At 35.1% G+C, this 13,474-nt stretch overlaps 1 protein-coding gene across 1 annotated transcript in view; it reads left to right on the top strand.

Moving 5' to 3' along the window:
* si:ch211-281l24.3 (uncharacterized) overlaps positions 1-13,474 on the top strand; it is a 65,916-nt gene that overhangs the window by 51,452 nt on the left and 990 nt on the right. Inside the window, 10 exon segments of the mRNA XM_058799250.1 lie at positions 3,417-3,863; positions 5,641-6,078; positions 7,681-8,115; positions 10,255-10,512; positions 10,626-10,871; positions 10,959-11,204; positions 11,755-12,012; positions 12,104-12,406; positions 12,524-12,796; positions 12,897-12,980. Of these exon segments, the coding sequence (XP_058655233.1) occupies positions 3,417-3,863; positions 5,641-6,078; positions 7,681-8,115; positions 10,255-10,512; positions 10,626-10,871; positions 10,959-11,204; positions 11,755-12,012; positions 12,104-12,406; positions 12,524-12,796; positions 12,897-12,980 (2,988 nt within the window).

The raw sequence follows: 13,474 nt of genomic DNA, 5'->3' as shown, positions 1-13,474 counted from the left end.
TCAGATCATTTTAGAATACAGTGTAGTATGTACCAAATATTATTCAATTTTATGCAAAACAGAAATACAACAAATATCAAATTTCTGTCATATGGCCAAAAATAAATGCAAAAAAAAAAAACGAGATACTATAGTTACAGTTTCCTGTTGCATCACTTCTGCCATCTTACACAGAAGAAAACAAGAGCATACGTGTGCATGAATTAGCCTAATTGAGATCTATTTTGGCCTTCAATACTAAAACATTGTGTCTGTTCTTGCATTCGGACACAGATAAATCATCACTGAACAGCATAAGAACAGCTTTTTCCCTCAGGCTATATTCCACCTGAACAATACATAGCCTAACATCTCAGGACTGTCCATCTGTACATAACTTCTCAAAACTTTTCATCTGTAAAATAGCACATTCATAATTCTTTCTATTTTCTCTATAGGCCTATGTTGTACATAACCTAAAACATTAGCACATTCATAATTCTATTTTATCTATATTTTTATTACCATAGTTATTGTTTTTTTTAATGCATTGTCTATTCTGTTTATTATTAGCCTTCTATTTCATTCTATTACCTTAAATTATATGCATGACTACACTCTCTCTGTACTCTCCACTGGATGCTCCTGTCACCAAGACGAATTTCTTGTGTTTTTGTGCGTGTAAACACACTTGACAATAAAGCTCTTCCTGATTCTGACATTTAAAACGCATTTTGAGGTCTAGAAGGATTGGTAGCTACAGTATAAAAGCTCAAATTTTTGATTTCGATATGGCAATAGCCTATTGTCCCACATAAAACTTTAAAAGCCAGTCAAATATGTATATAATCGAAGCGATTATTTATTTTTGATAATTATTACTTTACTTCAGTTTGGTTTTCAATAACTGCTGTTAGTTTCGTTTCATTTTCGTTTTTTATTTCTTTGACATTTTTCTTTCTTGATAAATAAATGCCTTTATTTTCGTTAAATACAGTTCCTAATATAACATGTCTTACGATTTTCAAACATATGCTGACGAAAACAATACGATCGCGCTGACATTTGCAAAGCGAGTGCCTTTCCTCGAGTGCGCGATCTCCCTTATAAAGTACAATTATTGCGTATTGATCTATGCATTACAGTAGGTCTTAATATAGATCTGTCTCAATGTTAATCATACATAAAAAGAAAATGTGGAATCACTTGCATGCTCCTGATTAAACTACCGTTTATTTGCATATTTGTTCTTATATTGAATAACAAAGATAAAAAAAATAGCTATATTGTGATTGATAAATATATAGTCATTATTATTAAGAAAATAATTGGAGGAAAATATGCAACGTTGCTTGGTGATTTTGCTCTGTAATCTTTAACTCGATTTTTCTGCTGCCCGCCTCTATTGCCTTCAAACGGCTGTAGCTCAGTCATTTTTTGTCTGATTCCAACAAGTCATATATAATTTTAGAAGGTATTTTAAATGGAGAATGTGAAAATAATATTTTTGAAAATTTGCGCATTCCGACTCATTTTGCCAGCACGGGTCACATTTATTTTTTAGAATTATTACTTTATTGTAGTTATAGGCTTTCAATAACTGTGTTTCATTTTAGTTTTTCATTTATTTTGACATTTCTTTCTTTCTTTGCCTGCATGCCTTTATTTCCGTTAAATACAGTTCTTAATACAACATATTTTACTGTTTAAACATGAATACAATATTTATTACATTTAAACTCGTTTTACAAGCATTTTAGAAGTAAATGAAATATCGTATACGTATTTAAACGGTAAAATATGTATATTAGGAACTGTATTTAACGAAAATAAAGGCATTTATCTATCAAGAAAGAAAGAAAAATGTCAAAGAAATGTCAAAGAAATAAAAAACGAAAATTAAACGAAACTAACAGCAGTTATTGAAAACCAAACTGAAGTAAAGTAATAATTATCAAAAATAAATAATCGCTTTCGATTATATACATATTTGACTGGCTTTTAAAGTTTTATGTGGGACAATAGGCTATTGCCATATCGAAATCAAAAATTTGAGCTTTTATACTGTAGCTACCAATCCTTCTAGACCTCAAAATGCGTTTTAAATGTCAGAATCAGAAAGAGCTTTATTGTCAAGTGTGTTTACACGCACAAAAACACAAGAAATTCGTCTTGGTGACAGGAGCATCCAGTGGAGAGAGTACAGAGAGAGTGTAGTCATGCATATAATTTAAGGTAATAGAATGAAATAGAAGGCTAATAATAAACAGAATAGACAATGCATTAAAAAAAACAATAACTATGGTAATAAAAATATAGATAAAATAGAATTATGAATGTGCTAATGTTTTAGGTTATGTACAACATAGGCCTATAGAGAAAATAGAAAGAATTATGAATGTGCTATTTTACAGATGAAAAGTTTTGAGAAGTTATGTACAGATGGACAGTCCTGAGATGTTAGGCTATGTATTGTTCAGGTGGAATATAGCCTGAGGGAAAAAGCTGTTCTTATGCTGTTCAGTGATGATTTATCTGTGTCCGAATGCAAGAACAGACACAATGTTTTAGTATTGAAGGCCAAAATAGATCTCAATTAGGCTAATTCATGCACATGCATGCTCTTGTTTTCTTCTGTGTAAGATGGCAGAAGTGATGCAACAGGAAACTGTAACTATAGTTTCTCGTGCGCACGAGAAAGTCTTTTTTTTTTTTTGCCAATGTCCCTTTAGGGGCTCCGTACCTTTCTCCTAATACCACTATTAAGAAAGAAAAAAAATAAATAAATATGACGAGCTTCTTGATATATCTCACCAAAAACAATAAATTGAGGTTCCTGTGAGATTTTATTTAGAGCGTTATACCACAAACAGCCACCGGGTGACACACAAACTCAATTGACACTTTTTTTTTTATGCATTTGTCTGTCACAAATGTCTAAATTTCTTTGTCAGTATTACATCCATCACAAAATAACCACCACATATGAAATCTTGAGACTCTGACCTTTCCAACGTTATGTATTTTGTTAAGATTCTAAAAAGATTTGGTTGTAAAATACCATATTTTGTAATATGACACTTGACACGGCTACTTAATGGGAGGAGACCTCTAAAAGATTTTAAAGGACCATTTCCATGGCAACACAATTTCCAATTTCAAAATGGTTTTCACAGGATGAATATTGAGTTTTAAAGCTTTCAAATGACATATCATTTAGGGTGATTACTAAAACATTTGATAGAGTAAAGAGGCAATAAAATATGTAATGGCTGTGACACGGGGTTAACTAAAATACAAACTCATTCAATCTTTTCAAATCATTCCATCAGCTTTCATATGTATTTTATATTTAAACGATTTAATTTGTCACCTGCAGTATTTTTGTTCATACTGTACATTAAACATTGAAGTGATAATTATTTGTGTCTCCACAGGTTTGACGTTTATAACTCAGAGAGAGAAGCTTCTGTAAAGTTTCTACTGAAACTGATTGTTTCTGCGTCAGAGTTTGATGCAAATAAAGGAGAAAATTACACTGAACTATTAACATCTGTGTGCAGCTACACATCTTTCCCTTTTAATGAGGATTATTTTGATTTTGAAGATCAGATTTATCAGGGTGATTTCCTGCTGGATCTGTATTCACGTGTGAAGGACTATGAGACTCAAACAGGCAGGAGTGTCCTTCCAGCATTACAGCCAATTTATCAGTCAGATACTGCAGTCTGGAGAATAAAGCTCTCAGAGAGAAAGATCTCCATCCTCCTAGAAGTGCTGAAACTCCAAACAGAGAAGAAACCAGTAGAGCTGAGAGACTGGACAGATGAAGAGAGTGAAGTGAAGGGATTCCTCCAGTGTCTGCCCTACATCTCACAGCTGAGGTGAGTCTGAGTCTCTATGAACATAACAATCTATTACAAACATCCTACTTCAAGCTGAGTTTAATGAAGCCACTGTTAACTGAAGTCAGTTATGTGTTCAGACCAATTAAATGTTGTTGATTTTTTTTGTCAGTAGGTTTAAATTCTTAATATAAATGACAAATGATTATGAGTGGCCGATACAGACTTTATTATTAATATTATTAAATTTTATGCAAAACAGAAATACGACAAATCAGATTTCTGTCATATGGCCAAAAATAAATGCAAAAGAAAAAAAAAAAAGCTTTTTTGCATAGTTGTGTTTGACACATGAAAACTGTAGCAATGTATCTTACAAGGTGACGCGATGTAACCTTTGCTCTCACTTGAAATGTGTCCCCACATTAAGTCCTTGAATTTGAGGGTATTAGACCTGGAACGTCCTTGAATTTGAAGTTAACCAAGGTGTGGGAACCCTGAGTTAAATACTTTGTAGAATGACAATGTCCTTTCTCCTAATACCACTATTAAGAAAGACAAAAATAAATAAATATGACGAGCTTCTTGATATATCTCACCAAAAACAATAAATTGAGGTTCCTGTGAGATTTTATTTAGAGCGTTATACCACAAACAGCCACCGGGTGACACAAACTCAATTGACACTTTTTTTTATGCATTTGGCTGTCACAAATGTCTAAATTTCTTTGTAAGTATTCCATCTATCACAAGCTTGAGCTTGTACTACTCAGTTTTTATTGCAAAGAGATATAATTCACGACACCTGATTATGATGTAAAGATCGGCCTTATCGGCCGACTTACATGAAATTAAAATGGGGTCAGATTAAACTGTGTGAGGTAAAATAAGTGTTTTAAAAGATGAGACAACAACAAAAGTAGAAGGCACAGACAGTGTATTTACAAACTTAACAAAGAACTTAAAACAACACAATCAAACTAGAAATCCTAGGCTGTTAAAAGCACAGAGTCTTTCAGTTCCGTTAAAACAGTCCTTAAGAAATCCAGCGTGCTGTAAGTCCAATGTAACAGTGTCCACCGGTGTATATACAATCCAAAGAGGTGATAATCCAAAACAGGTGAGATGCTGGAAGGGAAAGTCCTCAAAGGTAACTCCACAATCCAGGCTTTGGTCAATGACCCCGATTGTTTTGCATGCTGCCTCCTTTATGCTGTCCCACTTCCTATTTCCTGTCATGTGATCAGTCACATGACAGGCAGACCCAAACTCATTTAAAGACATACCCACATTAAAATAGTTAAAAGGAATAATATGGCTAAGACAACATGAAAACATATTAAAACTTAAATATACCTAAAATCATTATAATGTACTGAGCAGGTTAAAACGTGTCTTGTGTGACAGTGTCACAATGATATTTGTAACTTTTACTGCATTTCCATCTTACAGATATATTCACTAATCAGGAATATCAAATCTCTCAAACAACAATATATTCTTGACAAAAACAGATCAATATATCTCTCTAAATTATTTTCAATTTATGCAGAAATTGGTGTGGATGCAATATCTATTAATAAACATAAAAACATAGGATCTATAACAAAAAACAAAATTTGGTTCAACAGGAGTTATATACTCGACTACTACTCAGATTTTTGTTCAGTTAAATACTTTGTAGAATGACAATGTCCCCCCCATCAGCTTTCATATGCATTTTGTGTTTAAATGATTTCATTTGTCACCTGCAGTATGTTTGTTCATATACTGTACATTAAACATTGAAGTGATAATTATTTGTGTGTCTCCACAGGTTTGACTTGAACAGAGCTGATGATGTAAAGTTTCTACTGAAACTGATTGTTTCAGCGTCAGAGTTTGATGCAAATAAAAAAGAAAATTACACTGAACTATTAACATCTGTGTGCAGCTACACATCTTTCCCTTTTAATGAGGATTATTTTGATTTTGAAGATCAGATTTATCAGTGTGATTTCCTGCTGGATCTGTGTTCACATGTGAAGGACTATGAGACTCAAACAGGCAGGAGTGTCCTTCCAGCATTACAGCCAATTTATCAGTCAGCTCCTGCAGTCTGGAGAATAAAGCTCTCAGAGAGAAAGAGCTCCATCCTCCTAGAAGTGCTGAAACTCCAAACAGAGAAGAAACCAGTAGAGCTGATAGACTGGACAGATGAAGAGAGTGAAGTGAAGGGATTCCTCCAGTGTCTGCCCTACATCTCACAGCTGAGGTGAGACTCTCATGGGGAAAATATTACTCTGGGGTTGATTTGTTTTATTTCCATATTTTCTGCTCTCAGTGAGGATTATTGGCTAAAAATGTTTGTGAGTACAAAGAGCTGAAGTACATTTCACACCATCTCTGAAACTGACTGAATTGATGATGATCTCAATAGTGCTGTTAGTAGAAGTACGAGTAAAACTTAATGTTGCCTCTCATCACAACGTCCCAATCCTGTAAATCTTTAATAGATCTTTAACTGATGTTTAATAGAGAACTGGATTGCTCATGACTTCATAAGAAGTGAAGCCACCGCTCTCATATCAGTATTTACTAATACTCCCATACATACTGTTTAGTTAATAGGAATTAGATCATTTTTAATGAGTCACCATTTTTATATCAGAAGTCTCCCTGTACATTATTGCAACGCAAATGTCCTATGCATTTAAATAGTTATTTAATATCAGTAATTTCCCTGCCTATTAAAAAGTTACCTTCATATTTATTACAGTAGCAAACATTAGATGAACACGATGAACATCAGACAGACGAGATCCTCAGCATGTATTACACATGACAAAGTGCTCATTCTGAAATCTGAAGAAAGATTTATGCTTCGTAACATATGTGCATATACTTTTATTCAGCTTGTACAGTTCGGCTATTCACTGTTTATATAGTTATGTTGTGTTGTAATATTGTTTTTATTCATACAGTTGGCTAACTGCAAATGTTTCAACAATGATTTTGTTAACAGCATGCATTTTGAGGCAGTTAATGATTTAAATGTTGGTTAAATTAATTATTAAACACATACATAACATTTTACTCCTATGAAAACTGTAATGCTATAAAATGTTATATAATTTGTGTGATCTTGAAGAGTCTGAGATAGATGATGCTCAATCAGGACGTAAAATACATGCATCATAACTTATTTAGAGAAATAATGCTGACTACATGTGGTGCGGACTTAAAGACATGAAGCTTTATTTCAAAGATGATGCATGGTCAACTTTCAATTTCTGTACAATATAGTACAACATAGTAACAAAGTCTTCATCATAATATTTATTGTATATTCAAATTAATTTCTTATTCTATACCAGATATATGTTCATGTTTAATATTTCCTGTTTAATTACGTACATAAAGAAATATATTTTGTGTTGGATCAGTTATCTGTGTCAGCAGTGTGCAGCAAACACACTCACTTTCATGATTTCAATTTATTGTTTCCTCCTACCATAAACATTGCAGATAACATCTGAAATCATTCATTTACATACACATATCCTAAAAACTAATTCTGTGCGACTGATACACTTACAATCTGGTGATTTTAAGTCAGTATTTTGGCTGTCAGTCAATGATGCTCTCTGTCGGTAGGGAATATCAATATAGCCGCTCAAACACTTCCAGTGGCTTCACCGCCGAATGGCAGTTTAAACACAACAAGCAATCCAGTCATTATACAGATCAGTGTGATAAACCTAATTACCTTTTTATTATTATTGTAAAGATGAATGTTGTGATTATGAATCTGCTCCCATATTTCATATTATCCAGCATTAGACATTGAAGTGCATTTACATTTGTGTCTCCACAGATTTGATCCCTATGTTTTCTTTGAGAAGAAGGGGTTTGTTCAGTTTCTGGTGAATCTGATTATTTCAGCATCAGAGTTTGATAAAACTACTGGTGAAAGTTACACTGAGCTGTTCACATCTATGTGCAGCTACACATCTTTCCCCTTCAGTGATAACTACACTAACCGTCAGAGTGATATTCTGCTGGATCTGTGTTCACATGGTAAGGACTATGAGACTCAAACAGGCAGGAGTGTCCTTCCAGCATTACAGACAATTTATCAGTCAGCTCCTGCAGTCTGGAGAATAAAGCTCTCAGAGAGAAAGAGCTCCATCCTCCTAGAAGTGCTGAAACTCCAAACAGAGAAGAAACCAGTAGAGCTGATAGACTGGACAGATGAAGAGAGTGAAGTGAAGGGATTCCTCCAGTGTCTGCCCTACATCTCACAGCTGAGGTGAGAGTCTCATGGGGAAAATAAAACACTACTCTGGGGTTGATTTGTTTTGTTTCCATACTTTCTAATCTCAGTTAGGATTATTGGCTAATTTTTTTTTGTTGTTGTTGTAAAGAGCAGAATGAGTGAAATTTAAAATGCTGTCCCTCATGATGTAACGAGTAAAACTTAATGCAAATGTTTCAACAATGATTTCATTAACAGCATGCATTTTGAAGCAGTCAATGATTTAAACATTGGTAAAATTAATAATTAATTCAACAACATATACATAACATTTTACTCCTGTGGAAACTGTAATGTACGGAGCCCTTTAAAGGACATTGTGGTAGGAAAAATTCGGGGTGAGGGGGAAAAATTCAGGGTGGGAGGAAAAAATAATTTTCAAATATTTTGCGTTCCCTCGAGAAACTTTGCATTCCCTCGCAAAACATTTGTGTTCGGACAAACACTTCATGTTTACTTTACAGCTTGCAGTGGTTGCAGCTCGTATGTTCACAATGGAGCGTTTCATAGAGTTTTATTTTGAACTTGGACTCAAAAGTAATACAGTCAGTGCTTATTTCAAAGCACGGTTTTGGGACATAATAAATTGCTTAATGTGGCTTAATGTTGTAAAACAGTGACATTGGAGGACTAAATTCGATAATAATAAATCCTGATAAAAATTATTAGGCTAATATTAATAACCTTATTAATAATATTACTATTAATAAAGCAGAATATGAACGCAACGCCCTGCACGTTAAGCCTTTTCTTCTCCATAGAAAACGCTTAAGGTAGGCTATAATGAAAGGTTCATGCAGCTCGTATGTTCACAATGGAGCGGTTCATAAAGTTTTTATTTTGAACTTTGACTCAAGTATAAAGAAATACAGTCAGACAGTGGTTAGTTCAAGGCATGGTTTTGGGACATTCTAAAACGCTTTAATGTGGCTTAATGCATTAAAACAGTGATGGGGAGAAAAAGCTTAGGCTACGTGCAGGGCGTTGCGTTCATATTCTGGGCTATTCTGCTTAATAATGTTATTAATATTAGCATAACAATTTTATCAGCTTTTATTATTATTATTAATTATTATTATTATTAGTTTTAAAACATTAAGCCACGTTAAGCATTTTATTATGTCCCAAAACCATGCCTTGAACTAAGCACTGACTTGTTAATTTATTTGAGTCCAAGTTCAAAATAAAACTCTATGAACCACTCCATTGTGAACATACGAGCTGTAACCACTGCAAGCTGTAAAGTAAACAGGAAGAATTTGTCCCGAACTCAAATGGTTTTACAAGGGAACGCAAAAGTTTTGCCAGAGACCGCAAAACATTTGAAAATAATTTTTTCCTCCCACCCCAAATTTTTCCCACCACAATGTCCTTTAAAGGGCTCCGTAGTAATGCTAGTAAAACACCACAGAATTATTGCAGCTTTGAAGAGTCTGAATTAGATGCTGAATTAGATCAAAAAATAAAATACACTCATCATAACTTATTTAGAGAAATAATGCTTATTACATGTGGTACAGACTTAAATACATGAAACTTTTTTCCAAGATGATGCATGGTAAGCTTAGCTTTGATTTCAATATAATATAGTGCAATATAGTAACAGTCTTGTATTGTAATATTTATTGTATATTCGAATCAATTTCTGATCCTAATAATATTTTTGATAATGGTAATAATGTTCATGTTTAATATTTCCTGCATTATTACATACATAAAAAAATATATTTTGTGTTGGATCAGTTCCTGTGTCAGCAAACACACTCACCGTAGCGATTTCAATATATCGCTTTTCCTGCCCAAAAAGACCATAAACTTTGCAGGTAACATCTGAAACAACAATTAATTTACACACATATCCTAAAAACTAATCCTGTGCGAATGATACACTTCAAAGCAGGAGATGAGAGAATAAGATGATCTACATCTCACAGCTGAGGTCTGATAAATACTGCCGTTTATTTGACTATTGTAAATAAGACTTTATGCTTTTTCCACCACATATTATAAACATGTGTTTTATACAGTAAATATTTTAACTTAAGACAAGACAAACAAAATGCTTGAATATTACCAGGGCAGGATAATTGTATATTATTGCAAGTATTTATTTTGTATATGCTTGTCCTGTAGGAATGCCGAGCGGTTCATTCCATCTCTATGTGAAGTGTTTGGACCCAGAGTGAAGGCAGATCAGGTGACTCCTCTGCTCCAGGCTTTAGACTTCAGCATCACACTGAGTGGAAAATTACCCAGCAGCACCTGCAGATCTGTGGGGAGAGTTCTGGGTCTTTCAGCCTCAAAACTAAACCTGACTCTAAAGCCACAAGCCATTTCTCTCAGAGGACTCAAACTGATCTTCAAACACATCAAACATCTTCAGAAACTGAGGTTTGAGATCCTTCAAGCTTTTCTATAAACTCTTTAAATCACTTCTGTGATAGAATGACACATCCTAAAATATGATGTGAATGTTTCTCATGATCTTTGATTGTTTTTGACAGTCTGGAAGACAGGATGTTGGTGAAGATGGTCAGAGCGCTGAGGTCATTTAAGGGTCCATTTTCACTGACCACAGATGAGCTCTCACTGATCACAAAAGACTCGAAGCAAAATCTTCCTCATATCCTGAGCAGATTGACGTCTCTCCTGAGTCTGTTGTCTGTCCAGTGTTTGGATCTCACTGAGTGTAAATCAGAGGCTCTGTCTCTCACGACTCTGTTGGGTCTCCAGGAACCCATGACTATCAGGTCTGTGTTCAGCTCAGTGGCTTGGCCCAAGTTTTGTGAGTAAAATAAACTCTTACAAATTGATGAGTCTGTTCTGTGTGTGTTCAGGTTCTCTAAAGAGGCTCTTCAGCAGCTGGTTTCAGTGGTGTATGAAGCACAGGATGATGAACTGACACGCTGCTTTCTGAAGAAGGTGTCTAAGGATCTGTCCTCCTGCTCACTGACCTGGGAAGTGATTCATTACCTGCTGCAACATCAAGCTATAAACTTGAAGATGGACTTTAGAAAGAGCAAAATCTCTTGTGAAAACATCAGAGATCTTCTGCTGGTGTTAGACAGAATCCAGCTGAAACGGTAAAAGAATCTCTCAAGGATAGAGCGGCTCAGTTTGTAAGACTGTTTGTTGTAAAACCTGGAAGAGAATTGCTATTTTTGAGCCATGAGTTCCCTCTGGAATTTCAAATGCTTTTTAAACCTTATTTCACTCAACTGATGACTAAAACACAATCTGTTGTTAACACTTGAAGATTCTTTCCTGTTTTATTTTTTATTTCTATACATAATTTACACAGTCATTCCTTAAATGTGAGTTTGTTTGTTGAAACCGTTGCACTTTAAAAACACCTTTCAAACAAGAACTACAGTTGTGTGATATGTCAGGCACATTAAACTAACATCATTAGACACAGACTTTACTTTTACTTGTTTACTTCTGCTTTTACCAATTTCAATATCAAATTGGCCTTTTGGGTCAGCCTACAAATTGACATCATGACTAAACAGTTAAATTGCATCCATTGAAGTCATTAAAATTGCTTGTAGTTTACTTGTCAGTTTGGGGATTTGTATTTATTGAGTGCCTTTGATTCAAGTGGATTTCATCGAGTGATCTTCTTCTCCACAGGCTGAGCCCCAGCTTTACTCTGTCCATCATTATGGAGATTTATGAGACTCGTTTTCCTCAGTATGTATCCAGTCTGATGAGTTCAGCAGGAAACGACATCAACCTGAATGGCCGAGTGTTGGACTCTGTTCACTGCGCCGCCCTGCGCTTCACTCTGCAGCACTGCAACACTGTCAAACTCAATCTGCTCTGGACCTCCGTACCAGAGGAGGAGCTAGAGAACTTTCTGCCTTTACTTTCCAGAGTCACACGACTCAGGTTTACTGATATAACAGCACTGATATCATGATAGACATGACTGTTTAGTAATGCATGTGTGTGTTTGACAGTATTTGTGTGTGTGGTTTAGTGTTGACAGGCTGCTGTTGCAGAAGCTGCTTCATTGCTGCAGTTCCTCTGATCTCCAGCAGAAGGCAGCAGATGTTCTTCTCTCGGCTCTTCACAACAGACTGGACTTCTCCTGCTGCTCTGTTCTGGATTTAACAGTCACACAAAACCAAGAACATTTTAAACTAGCTGAAAAAGACTGTAGAATAATCTCATCTGTGCTTCAGAAAACTCAAAGTATTGTGAAGTTGATCTTACAGGACTGTGAGCTCTCTGATGAGGGCCTGAAACAACTTTGGCCAATCCTGCCTCAAGTCCAGCTGAGGTAAGATATCTGACAGACCTCTTCCATTGCTACTATGACGGTGTATTAATTTATTTTGACATTTATCCCTGTATATTATTCTCATATTCATGTTTGTGTTCTCCTTCCTCTCATCAGCTGTAGTAAAGCTCTGCTGCTGCAGTTTCTGGCTTGTATTAGTACAGATGGAGCTGAGAGAGGCTCTTTAAGGAGGGCTGAGGCTCTTTCACAGGCTTTAGGAGGAGAGATGGACCTCAGTCACACTCAGATGGACCAGAGAGCTTGTGAACAGCTGGCTCTGTTTCTGGAATATTCTGAAGGACTGACAGAACTGGATCTCAGTCGCTGCAAACTCACTGATCACTGCATGGAGCCGCTGCTGCCACATCTGCACAAAACCCAGACTCTGGAGTGAGTTACACGGACATATGAGGAATAGAGAAAAAACACTTTATTCAAAGTTATGTTCATTTATATTATTTTAATCCGTCCATCTCATTTCTCCTTATAGCCTGAGTCACAATAATATCACGGATGAATCAGCAAAGAGAATCCAGAGTGTCGTCTGCGCTCACAGCGATATTCAGACTGTACGGTAAGTGTGTGATCAGTGGTTTATTAGTGTTAACCTTCTATTGGCTCATCATGTCACATTTATAAATGAAAGAGTAAAAGCAAGCAGTTTTATTTTTAGTGATTTAACCAACTAAACAAAACATTGGCATAAATTACTTTAGTTAAGTCAATAAAGTCACATGGGTCTGTTTTATTTAGTCCAAGTCTGTTATCTGTAATGTGATTTGTTCAGTTATCAAGACAAAATGAAAAGCAATGCTAACTTCAGATTCACATTGTTGAAGGTATATATGGTAAGCATATTTTGAAGGTTTTAAGTGCTACATAGTCAATGTTTTGATAAAACAGATATTTTGTGTAATAATTCAACATTTTGCACTTTAAATGTATGTCATGCATTAATGACAGTGCTACATCATGAAATACATCTTTAGGTGATGATTGATATATAAATATTGAAGTATTTTGTTCTAATCCCAGAGGAAAGTACAGTAAAGGAGGTATGTGAGAGGG

Source organism: Onychostoma macrolepis, chromosome 15, assembly GCF_012432095.1.
Source record: "Onychostoma macrolepis isolate SWU-2019 chromosome 15, ASM1243209v1, whole genome shotgun sequence".
Lineage (NCBI taxonomy): Eukaryota > Metazoa > Chordata > Actinopteri > Cypriniformes > Cyprinidae > Onychostoma > Onychostoma macrolepis.
Note: the sequence above shows the minus strand (reverse complement) of the source record. Positions and strands in the feature narration are given on the sequence as shown.